Source organism: Suricata suricatta, chromosome 4 (assembly GCF_006229205.1).
Source record: "Suricata suricatta isolate VVHF042 chromosome 4, meerkat_22Aug2017_6uvM2_HiC, whole genome shotgun sequence".
NCBI lineage: Eukaryota > Metazoa > Chordata > Mammalia > Carnivora > Herpestidae > Suricata > Suricata suricatta.
In genome coordinates this window covers 129,334,526-129,354,854 of record NC_043703.1, presented here as the reverse complement: position 1 = coordinate 129,354,854, position 20,329 = coordinate 129,334,526, and the positions used below count along the sequence as shown (strand labels likewise).

Sequence of the window (20,329 nt, the reverse complement as noted above, 5' to 3'; positions counted from 1 at the left end):
GTCTCCCTCTCTCTCTGCCCCTGCCCCGCTAGTACTTTGTCTCTCTCTCTCTCTCTCTCTCTCTCTCTCTCTCTCTCTCTCTCTCTCAAAAATTAGGGGAAAAAAGAACCTCATGAGCTGGGCCACACAGCTGTGGCAAAGACTGGAAGGGAACTAGTCATGTGAGTACTCCCTGAGCAGTCTGGGCAGGTCACTTGGCTCTCCTGGAGAATAAAGACAGAGCAGTACCTTCTCGGCAAGCCCTAGGTGGTGATGTAGGAGGAGGAGAAAGCAAAGTCTTTGAAAGAACTCTATACGTATTAGACGCTTTCCCCAATTAGAAGCTTCTCCCAATTTCATTTTTTATGCAGTACAAACTCACCATGTCTTATTAGAAATCTTTTCCCTGCTTATGTTATCAAGTCCTTCCAAAATGATGCAAACTAAAAAATAAAATAATTTCACCATTGCCGGGGATGCAAACGGTTAGGGAAGTTGGCAGAGTGAAGGACACTGGCCATCATCCCTCACCTCAAGCGGCTCTTGGACTCACATGCAACTCCCCACATCCTGATGCCAGGAGGTTCCTCTTCTGTCCATCTCATCCTGGAGTTTGGTTACCTGTGGGCCTCAGTGCTCACCCCTCCTTGTATATGAGTGGTGGCAAGCAGTAGTGGCCTTATGGACAAGATTTGGGGACCTGAGGTGGGTCCAAATGCCCTCCAGGTATGGAGAGACTCTTCCTCAGCCTCCATGACCCTAGACTGAGCAGAAGTTCCTGCTCAGGAAACAAGCCAAACCACAGTCTCTTATCTTGCAAATCAGAATGACTGTGGCCAGACTACTCCAGAAAATTACGGGCCTTTGTGACTTCTGGTCAATGGCAAAAACAAGTAGGAACTTCTGCTGAGTCAATGGGAAAATAATTGGCCCCAAAATAAACCAGCTATGACAGCAACTTAACTTCTCTAAAGACACTTAGTTACCTTGGATGACAAGCAGGAAAACAGGAAGTTTCATTTTCGTTAACAAACATTTCAGTAATGCCCAGTGTTTCTATATGTAGATTTTTATCTTCTCTCTTTTAAAGCTCCCGGAACAGAAGTAAAACTTCACATCATCTATTTCACTTAAGCATGTATAAATTGCTTAAATTAATTGTATTTAAATGTAATGATTATTTCTAGAAGCTGTAACCCAAAGACCACTACTTCAGAATATTTTCATGTACAATATCTTCTATTGAAATGGGATTCCATGTACAGATATTTGAAAGACCAACCTGAGAGTTCTATATATTAACACTTACTACCTCAATGATATAAGAAGCTTAAATTAACTAGTGGATTTATTGAAACTGCACAGTTATAAATTCTACCCAAGACAGTGTTTTCAAACATCCTGTGAAAACACATAAATTCATCCATTTATTAATATTCACTGAGAAGAAGGCTCTTTTCTGGACCTTGAGATTTGCAAAGAACAGCCTTGCTGTCTTGATAACAGTTCAGAGGAGGAAACACATGGCTTCAAATGAATACTTTCTTTTAAAGAATATTCCTCAGAATGCTCTGACTTGCACATTTCGTTGGAGCCAAGCCTGAGATGTTTAGGCTCTAACGAACCTCAGAACTAGAGAGCAAGTGCTTTCCCTGGAAGCAGGCTCTAAGGCCCTGCCCCGGAAAATTTCACATTAAAGGGCCGTGCATCGGAGTTTGAAAACCAAAATTCCATTCTACCACGAATGGTCTGAGGAGCTCAAGGGAATGTGGGCTGCTGCTTTAATGCCGAGAGTCCTGATGGCCTCTTTTAACACTGGTTCTCCTAAGATAGAAAATAGTTTCTTGTTACATAAATTTGTAGTTCTCTAAATCTTTTTCTTCTTGTACTTCAGATTAGGCTATCTCTAATGATCTGTCTTCAAATTTGCTGATTCTTTCTTCTCCAGGCTCACATCTGCTATGGCGTCCTAAAAAGTTTTTCATCTCAGTGACTGTACTTCTTATTTTATTTTAAAATTTTTTTAATGTTTGTTTATTTTATTTTTAGAGAGAGAGAGAGAGAGTGTGAGCAGGGGAGGGGCAGAGAGTGGGAGGGAGACACAGAATCTGAAACAGGCTCCAGGCTCTGAGCTGTCAGCACAGTACCCGATATGGGGCTAGAACTCACTAACTGTGAGATCATGACCTGAGCCAGAATCGGAGGCTTAAGTGACTGAGCCACCTAGGTAACCCCCATTTTTTTTTGAAGTGAACTCTACCCCCAATGTGGGGCTCGAACTCACGATGACTCTGAGATCAAAAGTCACATGCTCCACAGACTGGGCCAGTGAGGCACCCCTCCATAATTCTACTTTTAATTCTGGAAGTGCCATTTGGTTCTTTTAATAACTTGTATTTCCTTGTTCATATTCTCTTTTATTTTGAGTTAAACATTTTAAAATACAGTTTTCTTAATTCTTTGAACATATATCTAAATAGATGCTTTTTAAAATAATAAAGTTTCTGCAAAGTTTTTTATCTGGGTCTCTTTAGGGACAATTTCTATTGACTACTTTCTTTTTTCCTATGTATGAGCCAACTTCCTTGTTTATTTGCATGTTTCACATATTTTTTTTGAAGCTGGCTATTTCTGATCATATATTATAGCAACTATAGATTTTAATTTGTCCCTCCTTCTAGAAGTGATTGTTATCACTGTTTGTTTTGTTTAATTTTTTAAATGTTTTATTTATTTAGTAATCTCTGCACCCAATGCAAGAGTCAGACCAACAACCCTAAGGATCAAGAGTCACATGTTCCTCCAACTGAGCCAGCCTGGTGCCCCTGTTTGTTTTCTTGTTTATTTGTTTGTTTTCTTGTTTATTTGTTTGATTAGTGGCTTGCCAGCATTAATCCTGTAGACTATGTTTCTCCTGCTGTGTTTGACCACTGGTGTCTCTGCTTATTTACTTTTTAAAAATTATTCTTGTTTTCATTTCTAAGCCTAGCTTTTAAGAGGTCACTTCTGAGTCAGCATGGTTTAGTAATAAGCCAGCCTTTGGTCAGTGTTGTATTTGAATATCTTGAGCCAATAAAGCCTCCACCTTTTGTTTATTGATTTGTGTGCAGCTTGGAGAATACATTCCAAGTTCAAGAAATTTACAAGTCTGCCCTGCAATCACAATGTTTCTTGTTTAGCCAGTGATAAGTAGTTCACTAAATGTGAATGGATTAAATATTCGGATTGAAAAGACAGAGATTATTATGCTGGATAAAAGGGGACTTATATCTAGAAATAGAAATAATTCTTACAACTCAACAATAAAAAGATAACCTAATTTTTAAAAGGAAAGAAAACAACTTTTAAAGGGGCAAAAGATTTAAATATATATTTTTCCTAAGAAGATATTTAATGGCCAACGAACACATGAAAAAATATTCAACATCATTAGTCATGGAAATGCAAATTAAAACCACAGTGAGAGGTGCCTGGCTAGCCCTCTTAGTGGAGCATGTGACTCTTGATCTCAGGGTTGTGAGTTCAGGCCCCACATTGGGTATAAAGGTTACTTACAAATAAAATCTTTAAAAAACAACAAGAGTGATACCATCTCACAGTCACTTGAGTGGCTACAATCTAACAGACAGATAATAAGGATGGTAAGGATGTGGTGAAATTGGAACACTTAAACATTGCTGATGAAATTACAGAATAATACAGCTGCTTTAAAAAATAGTTCGGCAGTTCCTCAAAGAGTTAAAACATAGATTTACCTTATTACCCATGAATTGCATTCCTAGGTATACCAAGAGAATTGAAAACATGTTTGCACAAAAACTTATACATAAATATTCATAGTAGTGCTATTTATGATAGCCAAAAGGTGGAAACAACCTAAATGTTCATCAGTGTATGATGAATGGATAAACAAAATGTGGAGTATCTATACCATGGAATATTACTCAGCCATAGTGAACTGATACATGATGCAGTGTGGATTAATTCTGAAAATACGCTGAGTGAAAGAAGCTAATTACAAAGAACCACATATTGTATGATTCCATTTATGTAAAATATCCAGAATAGGCAAATCCATAGAGACAAAGTAGATCAATGTTTGCCGGGGGGCGGGGGGCGGGTGTGGAAAAGGAAGAAACAAAAAGTAACTGCTAATGGATTCAGGGTTTCTTTTTGGGGTACCTATAATTATGGATCTTTTTGGATTTCCAATTAGTTTTTCCTTCACTCATCTTAAACTCTGCTCTTAGGTGCATAAATATATAGGATTGTTGTGTCTTTCCAATGAAGTGACCCCTTTATCATTATGAAATTAGCTTCATTATATCCCTGATAATATGTTTCACTGTGAAATCTACTTTGCCTGAGGTTAATGTAGTCATTCCAGTTTTCTTGGAATATCATATAATTTTTCCTTCTTTTCAATTTTAACCTATTTGTGTTTTTAAATTTAAAGTGTCTTCCTTGTAGGCAGCATATAGTTGGATTTTTTTTCCAACTAATCTGATATCACTGCCTTTTAATTAAGATAATTAGACCATTAACATCTGATGATTGATATGACAGTTTCAATCAGCCATCTTGCAATTTGTTTTATATTTGTCCTACTTGTTATTTATTCCCTTTTTCTACTCTTTCTGCCTTCTTTTGGAATAATCAAAAACTTGGTATGATTCCATTTTACCTTCCATCATGATTTATTAGCTATAACTGTTTTTATTCTTCTAATAATTATTTTAAGATTTATAGTTACATGCTTAAATTATCACAGTCTCTGTTCAAGTGATATATCATTTAAAATATAGTACAGGGGCACCTGGGTGGCTCAGTCAGTCAAGCGACTGAATTTGACTCAGGTCATGATCTTGCAGTTTGTGATTTTGAGACCCACATAGGGCTCTGTACTGACAGCTCAGAGCCTGGAGCCTTCTTCAAATTCTGTATCTCTCTCTCTCTCTCTCTCTCTCTCTCTCTCTCCCCTTCCCCTTCCCCTGCTCATGCTCTGTCTCTCTCAAAAATAAATAAACATTTTAAAAATTTAATAAAAACCATACAATAATATATTTCCATTTCTTCCCTCCTGAACTTTATGCTATTGCTGCATGGATTTTATTTCACACATGTGATAAACCCAAAATGATGTAATTGTATTTGTTTAGATAGTAAAATAACTGTTAAAGATCCCAATAATAAGAAAAGATCTTAAATATTTATATGTTGTTACCATTTCCACTACTCTATTCCTTTGTGTGAATCCAGTCTTTTATCTGGAATCATCTTATAGGCATTTTTTCTCAGGCTGGTCTTCTCATGGTGAATTCCTTCAGCTTTTAGGAATCTGAAAATGACTATTTCTCTTGTTTTTGAAAAATATTTCTACTGAGTATTGACTTATAGATTGAAAGATTTTTTTCTTTCAATACTTTAAAAAATATTTCTCCATTTTCTTCTTGTTTTTATTGTTTCTGACAAATTTATGCCATTCTTATCACTTTGTTTTTTGTATTTAACATGTCCTTATTCTCTGCTTTTAAGATTTTTTTTTATCACTGATCTTATGCAATTTGCTTATGATATGCTTTGGTGTTTTCCAGGGCTGCCATAACAAAGTACCACAGACTGGGCAACTTAACATAATGTATTTTCTCATGATTCTAGAAGCTAGAAGTCCTACATCAAGGTGTCAGAGTTCAAGGTGTCAGTGGGGTGGGTTTCTTCTGAATCTCTCTTCTTGGTTTATAGATGGCTGTCTTCTCCCAGTGTCTTCACGTGGTCTCAAGGTGTGTGTGTGTGTGTGTGTGTGTGTGTGTGTCCTAATCTCCTTATCAAACACCAGTCATACTGGAGTAGGGCCCAACTACACAACCCTATCTCCACAGACAGTCACATTCTGAGGTATTGGGGTTAAGACTTTAGCATATGAAATTTGGGTGAAAAATTCAGCCCATACCACCCCTCTGCTGGTCTTTCCTCCACCTCTCAAATGAACTACGTCTACTCAAATTTTTATCTCAGGGTCTGCTTCTGGGCGAACTGAAATGAAGGAAATCTCTAAAAGGTAAGGACTCTTGAATAAAATAATCAACTTACCCCTAAACACCCTTGATATCCATAGTTCAAGGCTTTACCCATTCTGCCTTGTATTAATGGCTTTTTACCTGTGCACATCTTTTTACATTTTTACAGCCTCACAGTAATGAAAGGGACTATTCCATACTGATCTTCTTATCCCTGTCCAGGTAGTGCCTTGGATGTAGGAGACACCAAAGCTGCTTGATTTGCTCAAGGCAATGACAGTAGTTGTTGACTGAATTAAGGTTATAATGATTTAAATTAGAGGTATCTATAGCACCGTCAATTGAACACGATTTTTATGTAAAATTTCTTCAAAATGCTAGCGCCACTTACTGGTGAGGATCGGCTAGTGTTCCAGAAACCTACTAGTGCTCTTGAATTTTGATGGTTGTATAACAAGGGGTCTATAGGAAGCATTAGTAAACAACAAAACTTTGACACAATAAAAATGTATGATATATAATCACAAGATTCTTGTGAAAAGAAACTATCATAAATTCAATCTTCGCATTTATAAATACACAAGACTGTCAGCTCATACCTCTCTGGACTAGACCCTCAATAATGATTGGCTGTACAAATGACTAGGGTGAACAAAGATGACTGATAAGGCAAACAATCTCTTGACTGTAAATCAATCCTATTTTACATGAGAACAGTATTAATCCAGGACTATATTCTCCTTCTAGACATTATTTACATTTGATAATAAAGTAGTTCTCTTTGACAGAAAGCTTTCAAAGGCGAAAATGCTGGGCAAAGTACACAGTAAGACAAATGTAAATCCTTTCAGCTTTAAGTAATCAGGCAGCTGTATATGTCTGAAAATTACTAACTGTAATTACTAACTGTGCCACCACGTTATGCTTACAACACTATGTCTTGGATTCAATTGATTTTGACTTCAAAGTACTTTCCAAACCACTTTCCATGAATAAAGAGAATAATTTGTTTCCCTTGAACTGTGAGGACTGGCGTAGGGGCACGTGTAGAGGATACAAGAAACTGAGACACAAGAAGTAGAAAACTTGAGCACAAAATGCATCCCATATTCTCCCCTAAGCCTCAGACCACATCCAATGTGAAGCCTAGGACCTGACCTTTCAGCCTCGGGCCGGCCCCGCCCCCAATATGATCCCGCCCACACCCCGCCCCTATTCTCCCAGCCCTGCCTCCACACTCCGGCCCGGCCCTGAGCCCCGCCCCCGTTCGTACCTCCTCCCGGCCCCACCCCCACAGTAGCCCCGCCCCCAGCTCGTCTCCCGACCCTTCCCCCACCCCCCGCCGACTCCGCCCCGGCCCTGAGGCCCGCCTCCACTTTCTGACCCGCCCACCCGCCCTCTTGCCGCGCTCCGGCTCCTCCTAGCTCCACGGTTGGGCCCGGGCCTGCGCTCCGCTTCTCGGTCCGAACCGCGCCTCCCCGCCCAAGCCTAAACCCCTCCTCCATCTCCCATTCGGAGCCACGCCACAAGACCCGAACCCGCCTCCGGGGGCGGAGCTGCACCAGGTGCGGACCCGGGGCGTGGCGGGCGTCCGGGAGCGCCAGGTGCGGCTTCCGTGTCAAGATGGCTGCCGCCTGCCGCATCGGCCCCCGGCTCACGCCCGGCCGCCGCCTTCCTGCCGGGACGCCGCTGCTTCCCGTCGCCCTCTGCCTCCTTTGCTGGGCACCGGCAGCTGTGGGCGCCGTTCCCGAGCTCGGGCTCTGGGCAGCGACAGTCAGCGACGTAAGTGGAATGTCGAGACAGAGGCGTGGCTTGTCTCGGGCCCTCAGGGTCCTCGCCGGGGCTCGCTCCGACCCCCGTGCCCGGCCCCGTTCATCTGGTCTTTGCCGGGCCTGCTCCGGGGCCCTGATAAGCTCCCTGAGCCTTTCGTCCATTAAGGGCCTGGAAAGCCCCCTCCTCCAGCCGGACTTGGGCTGTGGGGAAGCTCAGTGAAGCCGGTGCATGGGGACGGCTCTCCCTTCTGAGCGCTGCTACTGTTCCTGCCGATCGCCTTTCCCGAAGTCCTGGCCCCTGGCGGTGCTCTGACGCGCCCTGGCTAGATAAGGTCCTCGTTTAATCCGACCCGAGCCCCACGTCTCTTGGCAGTTCTGCCGGCATCTTTGACCCACCTTGGACCGGGTGCCGCCACGGGGCCACACCCGAGGGGCCACAGAAAGGACTTTCCCAGGCGTCACTCTCAGCACAAGCTTAAAAAGTGTGTGCGCCGCTTTCGTTTCCTTCTTTAAATGCGAGAGCTACCCCACCCCTCTTTCCCTCTTCTGCGGTTCCTGCATTTCTCCAGGGCTCCTGTCACAGTTCCGGGAATGTGTGTAGAGACGGGGTGGGATGTGTGATTGAAGGAGGGTTTGAAAGGCTAGGCTGGAGGCATGAGTGTGTGGAAACTTCCTTTCCAGGGCAGGATATTTGAGAACTTGGCATCTGGTAGTTGCATGAGATGATGTAGAAGCGATACAGGAGTAGCAGTTTGGAAAATCTTGCTAAAGAAGGGCAGGAAATCAGGAACAGAGGCCTTATCTCCTGCTTTCCTCGAGTCAGATGACTCACCCTGCTCTGTTTTGAGATGAATATTTTCCACATGCATTGAAATGATGTATAAGTTCTAAAAGGAAAACTTATGTTTTGATTTGCTCAACCAAAAACATTTAGTACCAGAGACTGCAAATACTTCCTACAGCATAGATGCTCTACAGGAAGGAAAGTTGGTCTCTTCTGATTTTTTAAGACCCAGTGCTACGATTTCTTCCAGGGTCCTTCATTATATGCCCCAGGGATACAGTGTGTGCATCTCTATTACTGAATGTCTCTGGATGGTAAAAAGTAAAACTCCAAGAGCTGCACTCGCGATTTCGTGCTGCTTCCTTAGTGAATGACTGTATCATAGACTAAGAGTAAACAATCTTGGAAGTGAATGAGCTGTGCACAGATTGTTAAACTACTTGACCGTATCTGTAAAGATCTTTGCCAACTCTACTTTGAACAGTGCAACTCCAAACATCCTGCAGAAAGAATGACTTTGCTTCCTGAATGAGGAGGCAGTTTTTTCCTTGGGTCCCACATCAGGTCAGTAGCAGTCCATAAAGCCCTTCTTTGTAGGGAATAGGCTGATTTTTTCCCCCCATTTCATGTTGTTGGAACTTGTCCTTCAGAACAAGAAAGGAGAGTAAGCCTTTCAGTAATCTGTCCTGTAGATGTCTCAAGCAATGCATCTTTTGATTGTAAAGGTGAACAAATAGTTTGAGCACTTTTGGTGCAACAGCATAGCAGACCCGCCATTGCTGTTGCAAAGATGAATTTTAGACCACGCTCCTTCTCTCAAGAAGCTCACACAGTAGTAGGAACGGCAGACTCATGAGTAGTGATTACATATAGGGCAACGTTCTTGGGATATTGTTGGCGCACTGAGGGGGTCACCTAACCCCGTTTTCTAGAGTTGGTGCCTGGCTGGGTCTTAAAAGGTGAGTAGAGGTTACCTCTGTGAGGAAGAAGGACGGAGTAGAGCAGGAGTGATGCAGGAAATCCTTAATATTGCTGCTGAGTGAGGTTCTGGTAGGAGTGTGAGAGGGGCCTCAGGTTACCATAAATCTCCCAGAGCTTGCTTGGCCCTCAGCCTGTGGCTGGGGGTCCAAACTCCAGGACCTGCAGGGTCTGAGGCCAGTGATATTTAGTGCAGTGAGCTAAATTTAGGACTGGATGGGGCGCTGGAGAGAGCGATGGACTATAGATTACATGCTTCTTCTGAAAAGGGCAGCTATCATTCGGCCCTGGCTGGTGGATATTATATGGCAATGTAGGCACAGAATTGCCAGGTCTCCTTTTTTTGAAAAGCCAGAATCCATGTTTTTATCATGTCAACTATTTCAAAACTTTTTTCAGAGGGCCCTGCTGGGTCACAGAACCCTGTTTAAAGGGTGGATTAGGCCACCAGAAACAAATTTTGGGTGTGAATGAGAGAGAGCCATTGAAGGATTCTAGATTTAAATACCAGTCACTGCGGCTGCCAGCTCAGGATGAATTATATGCTCAGATCTGATGGCAGAGCTGTAGGCAGAAAATGCTGAGAGCCTGCATCGGAGCCGTGGTGGCAGGGATGGAGAGGAAGAGCTACATTTGGGAAATGTTTGTGAGATCAGGTAGGATGCCTTGGGGTTTGGGCAATGGAGGTGAGGGTCTGGAAGGAGCCAAGGCTGAGGTGACCGAAGATGGCATCACCTGCAGCCAACACGGGCAGTGTACGAAGAGCTGGCGAGGAGCAGAGAGGAATGTGTCTAGTGTAGGACAGGTTAGTGTGGAATGTCTGTTGGACATCCTCGTGAACATTGACCTTGAGGCAGTTGTGTAGGTGGATCTGGAGCTCAGAGGAGGGGTCTGGGCTGGGGGCTTTGCTGTTGAAACTGTGTTGGGGTGGGAAGTTATCAAGAAAGAGCTGCCTGTCATCAGTGTTTGTCTTTCGTTCCTAACCACTTGTTCATTGAACACAGTCCCTTCTCACAGTGTTTTTATTCTTGGCGAGGGCAGACATTAATAACTAAGTGTTAGATTAAATAGTTTTAATCGTGGCGAGGCTTGTGAGACCATGGAAGGGAAGGCCTGGCCAGGCGTGGAGCATCATGGAAGACGTCCTGTGGAAGGGACTCTTGAACTGGGCTGAGAAGGGTAAGAAGTCATTAACAAGATGAAGAAAGAGTGACAGGGAAGGGTTTTTCCAGTCAGTTTTCAGGTTGACTAAGTTCCTGAGGGCAGGAAGGCGTGCCCTGCTTCTGAAGCACTGAGAGAAAGGAGCGAAGACAGGTGGGCAGGCCTTTGATTAGGCAGGGCCCTGTAAGTGGCAGCAAGAATTGGTCTGTTGTCAGTACACAGGGAGCGGGATCCTTACATTCGTGTAAGTACCTTCATGTAAGTATCACTAGAGCAACTGCTGAGGCACAGGTAGGACCCCTGCCTGAGGAGCAGCAATAGTGCAGACCCCGTCCCCAGCCCCCGCTGAGATCCTGGAAGCAGGGCCATTCTGGAGCCTAATAGAGAGTAGGTACATGGGACAAGATTTTAAGCAAGTGGGTGATATACCCAGATTTTAAACCTTATTTTAATTTTTTAAAAATTGCTTAAAAATTATTCTAAAAGAATTCATGCTGATCACAGGAGTGCAAGGGTTAGAACTATATATTTTCAAGGGTAAAACTATACTCCTAAATAGAGAAAAAATTTTTAACTAGATCATTCTTTATTTCCTTGTTTTTCATTTTAGAAATCAGGACCTTTGATATTTAGAAAAACTATGTTTAATGCTACAGAAATCAGGTTTTCTGGTAAGTACAATAAACTAATAATACTAACATAACAATACACTACAAATGAATAGCATATAATGTGATAGAAACTGATATGTTACTAAAACTAATATATATTTTAAACTAGGCTAAATATTTTGTTTTTAAGTGGTTCTAAGATTTTTCAGGATTTCTTTTGTTTCAGTAAAGTCTTGGTTATTTTCAGGAATGGATTTTTCTGATCCTGTCTCAAAAAATGTAGTATGAATTATTCTTTAAAAATTATAATTACGTGTAATAAAGTACACTTCTGTCAAATTTGACTCTGAATCCCAGCTTTTAAAACTAGATAAATTCCTTGCATGAGTATATGAAATGTTGTGATTATGGTAAAGCCTTTATGCCCCTGAAACTTTAAAAAAAATTACTACACACTAACATTTTCATTAGGATTTTGAGCTTACAAAAATGAACTTATTTGTTAGGGACTATGTTGTCTATGTAAATACGTGTGAGAATTACCAGGTTCTCATAGATCTTGAGGATTTCAATATTTTTTTTGTTTTTAAAGATTTTTTAGAAATGTTTATTTTTGAGAGAGAGAGAAAGTGTGAGTGAGGGAGGGGCAAAGAGAAAACGAGACAGAGGGTCCAAAGCAGGCTCTGAGCTGACAGCAGCAAGCCCTACGTGAGGCTCGAACTCACGAACCATAAGATTATGACTGGAGCCGAAGTCAGACACCTAACCGACTGAACTACCCAGGTACCTGAAGATTTTCAGCATTTTTGATGGATTTATGGCAGATCATATATACTGTGGTCTGATTCTTCTTATTGTTTCCAGTAACTTGACTAGGTAAATTGGTGCCAAGGTTAAAGTTTTGGCATAAGGAGCCGTTTTTTGTTGGATAGAGCAAATTGGCTTCCTGGAGATCCGAAGCCACGCCCCTTTTCTCTGTCACAGCATGCTCAGGTCATTTGTTGGGTGATTCTGCCGTAGGTGGGTCTTTGCTAAAGGAAGTTGTCCAGCCATCAGCTAGACAGCAGAGGTGGTTCAAAGCAGTTCATTGATTTCATAGATCATCAGTATTGATAACAACTTGGTAAGAGGAAATTGAAGTCCAAGGTGGGTGAGGAAAAACAATTGGCATCTAACTGCTTTAGCAAATTCAGATTTCAGTGTCTAGACATGTAAGACTTAAGAGACTATTGCAGACAAAAAAATTACATGGGGGAAAAAAGTGAAAACAGTGATATGGACCAGTCAAATACATAATCTGATTTTAAAAAATCAATACCTAATATCTAAGATCAGCTAAGAGTAGACCACACTCAAGACGGTAGTATTAATATACCTGAAGGAAGAATGAGGCAGCAGAAGAGAGTTAATAGTATAAACATAAAAATATATATAAACATATCTGAGGGTTTAGTTAGGCAAAAGCAGACAGTGTCTAATGGCACTGATGGGAGAAAGGTCTTGAACTATGACTGTAGGTATGACATGTGGCTGGTAGATGAAGACATAGTATCCATCTGAGCCTCCTCCTTCTGGTGCCTTGCTCATCAAGCAGCGTTCATCACCTTTGGGTATCTAGGAAGACACGCTGAAGGGAGAGAGTTAATCATTACACAACCACTTTACAGTACTGTTCATTTGAAGTAGTAATTGGACATTCTAGATTATACATGTAAGTTGGTGGTGTAAGGAAAGAATGAGGATGAGGCTCTGTGTTCTTACAAAACCAGATCTTAGTGCCTGCAAATCTAAGAATTAGTCCCTTGGATATGTGTCCTTCCGGTTTGGTAGATCAGACATCTGACTTTCTGTTAGGACCCCTCTTTTGTTACTCCATTCAAGATGCAATCTTGTGGAATTGCTGCTGAAAATCTCTCAATATAATTCACCTCCTAAACAGAATAAAAGAAATATGATATATAATCATCTCAATATGTACAGAAAAGTATTTGGAAAAATTCAGTACCCATTTGTGATAAAAAACTCTTAGGAAACTAGATAGAAGGAAATTTCCTCAAGCTGGTAAAGACATCTATGAAAACTCTAGCTACCATTATACTGTCTGTTTTCCCCCCGATTGGTCTATAAATTCAATTAATCTCAATCAAAATCCAGGCTGACTTTATATAGAAGTTGACTAGCTGTATCTAAAATTTATATGCAAGTGCAAAGAACCTAGAATACCCAAAGCAATTTAAAAAAAAAAGAACAAAATTGGTAGACTTGCTATCTTATTTCAAAATTATGTAAAGCTTCAGTAATTGTAGCAGAGTGGTACTAGCATAAGGATAGACATAAAGAACAATGAAATAGATCAGAGGGGTGCCTGGGTGGCTCAGTCAGTTTGGTGTCCGACTTCAGCTCAGGTCATGATCTCACAGCTTGTGGGTTTGAGCCCCACATTAGGCTCTGTGCTGACAGCTCAAAGCTTGGAGCCTGCTTCAGATTCTGTCTCTGTCTCTCTCTGCCCCTCCCCCACTCATCTCTCTCACTTCAAAAATAAACATTAAAAAAATTAATAGAAAAAAAAGAAACAGATTAGAGAACCCAGAAATAAACCCACATTTATAAGGTTAGTTGAGGGGCGCCTGGGTGGCTCAGTCGGTTAAGCGTCCAGCTTTTGGCTTCGGCTCAGGTCATGATCTCACAGTTTGTGGGTTCGAGCTCCGTGTCGGGCTCTGTGCTGACAGCTAGCTCAGAACCTGGAGCCTGCTTCGGACTCTGTGTCTTCCTCTCTCTCTGATCCTCCCCTGCTCGTGCTGTCTTTCTCTGCCTCTCAAAAATAAAATAAAATAAAAAAATCTTTATAAGGTTAGTTGATTTTCAACAAAGATGCCAAGGTAATTCTTTAGAGAGAGAATAGTCTTTTCAATAAATGATGCTGGAACAACTTGATATCCACAATGAAAAAAATTGCATTGTTTATAGTGGATCATGGATTTAGACACTATCCCCAGCTCCCTGTCCTCCCTTTCTGGGCCTCCATTTGCACATATGTAGACTGCTTGATATTGTCTCATGGATCCTTGGGGCCTTGTTAAGTTTTCTTCAGTCTCTTTCTGTGCTTCATTTTGAATCTATTACTTTGTCTTCAAGTTCAGTAATCTTTTCTTTTCCAGTATTTAATCTTCTGTTAATCTCATAGAGTGAACTTCTTACTTGGATATTGTAATGTTTTAATCTCTAGAAGATTGGTACTTTTAAAATAATATCTTAACATCTTTGAACACATTTTCCTTTACATTTTTGAACATATGGAAAATACTTATAATAGTTCCTTTAATATTCTTCTCTGCTAATCATCTTTGTCCCTTCCATTTTTGTCATAATGACTAATCATGATTATGAGTCGGTTTTTTCTTTTTCTGTCTAGCAGTTTTGTTTGGATGATGGATATCATCAGTGTTTCCTTCTTAAGTGCTGTAATTGTATTATATAGTTGTATTCCTTGACTTTGTTCTGGCAGACAGCTAAGTTTCTTTTGGGTCAGTTTGATCCTTTCCAATTTTGTGTTTAATTTCTTTCAGGGTGGATCTGGAGTAGCCTTTACTGTAGGGCTAACTTAGCGCCACTTCTGAGATGTGACCCTGCTACATTTGTCCTGAATGCTTGGTATATTTAATGTGGCCCCTCCACTCTGGCTAGTGGAAACTTAGTTACCAGCCCTGTGTGACCTCAGAGAATGATTGGGCTTCTTTCTACAGCTGGGCTGACTGCTGTGCAGGCAGGCTCATTAGTATCTCATCCAGATTCCTTTTACTCTCTCTCTGTGCAGATCCCAACTCTTGAGTGTTCTCCCCAGAAATTCTACCAGTCTCAGCTTTTTTTTTTTGAGTTTCAGATTTTGCTTTATTTAAGTACATGCTAATATATTCACATATTTAATGACTGTTATGATACAGACCATGTTTGTTGATCTTTTTAGTACCTAAACAATTGTCGCTGAATAGAGAGCTTTTAGTTTTAATTCCTTAGGATCAGTATCTACAAATCAAACAGGACAAAGACTTTTGCCAACTTTAAGTAGCACTGTAACACTGAGCCAACGCAGTGTAGAAAAGAAAAGGGGGGAGGGGGAGCCCTGGTAATTCAATAAGCAAACAGCACATAATTTCCATTTATACTAAGGAAGCTGTTCACCCTTACATATTTTTTGTGAAGCAATGATAGTGGTTGGTATTTCTTTTCAACTGATGAGTTATCTTATTCAGGTTCAGATACGGTCTCAATTTGCTGGTCCTTTTGGAAGTTTTAAACACAAGTTTTAGAAAAGCATCATGCAGAATTCACAATGGCTTAAAGTCTCAGCTTCTTGAACTGTAGTTTCGGGGCTCGGTTTGGATTCCTTCTGGTTACTAGTCTTCAAGATGGTTCACAGTGATCCCCATCTTCTAGTATTCATGACCTTATGTAGTCCCCTACCGTATTATATCAAGGTTGGTCTAACTAAGAGAATATGGTAACACTAATGGCATATCACTTCTGAAACTAGGTCATAAAAGATACTGTAGCTTCTTTTTTGTTCTTTCTCTCTGGTGACCTATTCTGTGGGAAGCCAGCTGCTATGTTGTGATGACATTCCCAAAAGAGCTCTTCCTAATTCTAGATTTAATCCTTTAGTCTGTCTACTCACATTATCCTCCTACTGAAACATTTAGTGTTACTTTGTAATATTCAAAATAAAGGAAAACTCCTTAGCAGAGCCTAGTACTTCTCATGACTTTTCTCTAGCACTCTTCTCCAGCTTCGGCTCTTCCGCCTTCCCCCAGTCTGTGTTCTGACCATAGCAAACTATTTTCAGGTGGTCCTACTCATGCCTACTCTCACATACCCTGCCTGGGCATTTGTATATACTATTTCCATCCTCCTCATCACCTAGCTAACTCCTGCTCTTCACATTAAAGGTCTCCTTCTCCAGTAAGCATGTCAGTACACCCTTATGCTCTCCTAGACTATGTTAGGTGTCCTGCCCAGGGCTCCTTCGACTCCCTGTTCTTAGCCCCATATCCTAAGGGGCCTGTTTAATTGTTAACTCTCCCCTCCCCAATACCTCTAATATCAAGTCCAGGGATTGTTCTAGTTCACCATTATGTCTCTTTTCTAGCACATAAGGCGTGCTCACTCGGTATTTTTTGAATGAATAAGTTAGTGAAGAGAAGAGTTTAGAATGCAGAAAGCAGTGACTTAGCATATTCAGTCACTCAGTTGATTTTAATGCCGGATTTAACATACAGATGAAATGAATAGTATTTGGTTAACCATAATAATTTAATGAATTTATCTCATTTTTGCAGTGACTTGGGAGAAATTAGGTAATATTTTACTCGGTTAATTACCGTAGCCTATTTTAAATTGCATTCTTGAAACCTTAAAGCTTATATAGGAGTATATATAAGATTATTGTACAATAAGACTTTTCTTTTTCTAAACAGTTAAGTCATTCAGTTGTTCTGGGCCTGTGAAGTTTACCATTGAGTGGCATTTGAAGTATTATACCTGTCAAAATGAATATTCTAAGCTGGAGGTAAGTAAAATATTTAATGTATATAAAGCTATGAAGGAAAAATTATGAATATAAAGATTTATTAGCTCATCAGGTGAGCAGGCCAGAAATATAGATTGTAGTTTTAAAAGTGCCATAGATTTATTTTGGGACTTAGGCAAAAAATATTTTAATTTTATCAGGGTATATGCTTTTGGAGAAGGAAACAAATCCTGTCATTTTCTTTTTGTCTTATGAAAAATGTTACTAAATATTTTTTTTTAATGTTTTATTTATTTTTGATACAGAGAGAGACAGAGCATAGAGGGGGAGGGTCAGAGAGAGAAAGAGACACAGAACTGGAAGCAGGCTCCAGGCTCTGAGCTAGCTGTCAGCACAGAGCCTGACGCGGGGCTGGAACCCACGAACGTGAGATCTGACCTGAGCCGAAGTCGGAGGCTTAACCGACTGAGCCACCCAGGCGCCCCAGAAAAATGTTACTAAATATTTAAATCAGGACTGTAGGAACTGTCGATAAAGGAGTTGTGGGTCACACACAAATAAAAATCAATGTAGCTTAAGAAAGAAATGTAAAAGTTTCACTTCATTCAAAAAACTAATGTTAGGACACCTAGAACTTTAGTGAAACCAAGTGGCTTTAGTGAGAAGTAGATCTCAGAGAGAGATGAGTGGAGGAAAGGAGGATCCCCCTCCAACCAACCTGGGCTTCTCCTGCCCCTGCAGGGTCCCCTGGCCTCTTGAGGTCCGTCAACAAGGTGTTTTCCTTTGACAGGTCTCCTGATGGTTGCTCACAGTCATTTCCTTCAGAGCTTATCTGTTGTCTGTGTGCTCCTAGCTTAAATGATGTGTGTGTTTCCATTTGGGGTGCCATTATCCTCAAATGTATTGCCTTTGTGACTTTATCCCCAAGTAGTTTACCCCTTCACACTAAATACTTCAGTGTGTTTCCTCAGAACAAAGGTGTTCACTTAGATTACACAATGCAGTGATAAAACGTAGGGAATTTAACATTGATACAAAACTATTATCTAATAAACTGATCCTTTTAAAGTTTTGCCAGTGTTCCCAAAACATCTCTCTTAGTAGTTTGTTGTTGTATCTTTTTTCTTCTGGTACAAGATCTAATCTAGGGTCACATTGCGTTTTTCCAGTGTTTTGTTTTGTTTTTGTGTTTGCCTTTCATAATATGACACTGATATATTTGACGTATACAAGCCACTTACTTTTATAAAATGTCCCTCAGATCCAGCACTTCTGATGTTTCCTCATGATTAGAATCAGGTTATGTTTTTGGCAGGCATACCAGAGAATTCTGGTTTGTCCCATTTTTGGAAATGTTAACTTTGATCTGTTGGTTAAGGACGTTTCTGCCAGGTTTCTCCACTGTAGAGTTACTACTTTTCTCTTTGTTGTTAACAATAGTTTGTGAAGAGGTACTTTTGTACTTGTGTATGAATATCCTTATTTTTCATCAGTTCTTGTCTGAACATCCTTTGAGTCTTGCTTGATAAATCAGCTATTGCTCTGATAATTGCTCAGTGGTAATTTTCTAATTCCGTATTTCCTTCTGCTTAGTTAACATTCTTCCATGAGGATGAGTCCGTTCTTTTCCTCTTACCTGTCAGTCAGTCACCTGAGCAGTCATCAGCATGGACTCTTGGATTTTTACTTTGTTATGATGGGTTATAATCTGTTACTGTTTTTTATTTATTTGGCTCAAATTGTTTCCTACTGGCCAGTCGAAGCCAGCTTAACCTTTTATTGATGACTAGAAGCTGCCATCAGGAGCCTCATTTTCTTCATCTGTCCTTGGTTTATCTTTCCTCATTGTTAAATACTACTTTTCGTGCTCGCTTCAGCAGCACATATACTAAAATTGGAACGATACAGAGAAGATTAGCATGGCCCCTGCGCAAGGACGACGCGCAAGTTCGTGAAGCGTTCCGTATTTTTCTAATGGAGGAGCAGGGGGAGGGGAAGAGGGAGAGAGAGCTGGGGAGAGAGAGGGACGCAAAACCTGAGAGACTGTTGAATACTGAAAATGAACTGAGGGTTGAAGGGGAAGGGGGCGGGGGGAAATGAGGTGGTGGTGATGGAGGAGGGCACTTGTGGGGAAGAGCACTGGGTGTTGTATGGAAACCAATTTGACAATAAACTATTTAAAAATAAATACTGCTTTTCTTTATAAAATCTTATTATACATGGGATAAAATGAAAGTAGCCTCAGGACAAAATGTTTTTTATATCTCTGTGAGCCATCTCCTGTATAAATACCTTAATCACCTTTATTCCAGAAAGATTATGCTAGCATTATGTGCATACTGTATCAGACCATATTGGAACGGCTAACATGCCATGATAACTTCATCATACTTGAAATTATATTTAAAACATTTTTCCTGGGGGCGCCTAAGTGGCTCAGTCGGTTAAGCATCTGACTTTGGCTTAGGTCATGATCTCACAGTTTGTGAGTTCGAGCCTTGTGTGGGGCTCTGGGCTGACAGCGTAGAGCCTGGAGCCTGCTTCAGATTCTGTGTCTCCTGTCTTTCTGCCCTCACTCACTCATACTCTGTCTCCCTCTCAAAAATAAATAAAAATTAAAAATTTTTTTCAGTATTTTGTTCTGCATATTTTCAAGTGCTCCAAACTGAATAAATCTTTGATATCATTTAGATGTTAAGTTTTATTTATCTTCTTCAGTAAGAAGCGTGGAAATAAATCATAACCCAGAATTTTGCCTTGAGTAGGAGGAGCTATCACAAAAACATGACCCCAGTGTCGATGAAGACTTTTGTGGTCATTATTTCAAGAACACTGAATGTTGGACAACAAAATATGAAAACATAAATTGCAACAGTGACTTACAGGTGTTTCCCTCTTTGAATGTGAGTATCTGTGTTGTCATTTCAAAGTAGAATGTACTGTACTCCCACAGAATACAAGTAGTAACTTAAGTTCTACTCTATCAACATTTTGATAAAGAAAGGTGCTTAATTAGTTATTTTTAGGTTACGTTCTTTTGAATGTGTGGTTGTAAGTAATAAGTAGCATATTGGCACCATTGTTCTATTTTTTTGTACCCTTTGCAGCACCACTCTTGAAAAAGAATCCTTTTGTCTTCCTATTCTGATCTGCTGTCAGTTCTGCTGTCACTCTGTCTTGTTTCCACTCCAGTCCTACCTTTGTCCCCCTCACTCCATCAGAACAGCTAGGCACGGTTTCCAGTGATCTCCATGTTGTGAGATCCAGTGGTCTCTTAGTCTTACCAAAGGTCTATCAGCCTTCATGACTTATCAGCACTTAAGGACTTGAACATTTCCCTCCCCTTAGGCACTTCCCTCCCTGTTTAGAATATTAGATCCTAGAATGTTAACAGCACTTTCCATGGGTAGTGAGGCTATGGGTCATTTTGTCTTATGTTTTTGTCCTATAAATTCTGAGATGAAAATATATCTTTGGTAAAAATAGTACACGGTTCTTAAAAT

At 40.7% G+C, this 20,329-nt stretch overlaps 1 protein-coding gene and 1 non-coding gene across 6 annotated transcripts in view; both read left to right on the top strand.

The window, feature by feature from the left end:
* Window positions 1-7,388: 7,388 nt before the first annotated feature.
* Window positions 7,389-20,329, top strand: part of TMEM87B (transmembrane protein 87B) — a 45,336-nt gene continuing 32,395 nt past the window's right edge. For 3 of the 5 annotated variants that reach the window (XM_029937811.1, XM_029937813.1, XM_029937810.1), the window contains exons 1-4: window positions 7,535-7,778; window positions 11,302-11,362; window positions 16,774-16,865; window positions 19,592-19,729. In XM_029937811.1, the coding sequence (XP_029793671.1) occupies window positions 7,620-7,778; window positions 11,302-11,362; window positions 16,774-16,865; window positions 19,592-19,729 (450 nt within the window). In that variant the 5' untranslated portion in view covers window positions 7,535-7,619. Of the gene's footprint in view, window positions 7,779-11,301; window positions 11,363-16,773; window positions 16,866-19,591; window positions 19,730-20,329 lie in introns of all 5 variants that reach the window. The other 2 variants (XM_029937815.1, XM_029937814.1) reach the window with 1 other exon arrangement.
* Window positions 18,691-18,797, top strand: LOC115290896. The gene has a single exon (XR_003908277.1). It is a non-coding gene; the product is annotated as a U6 spliceosomal RNA (small nuclear RNA).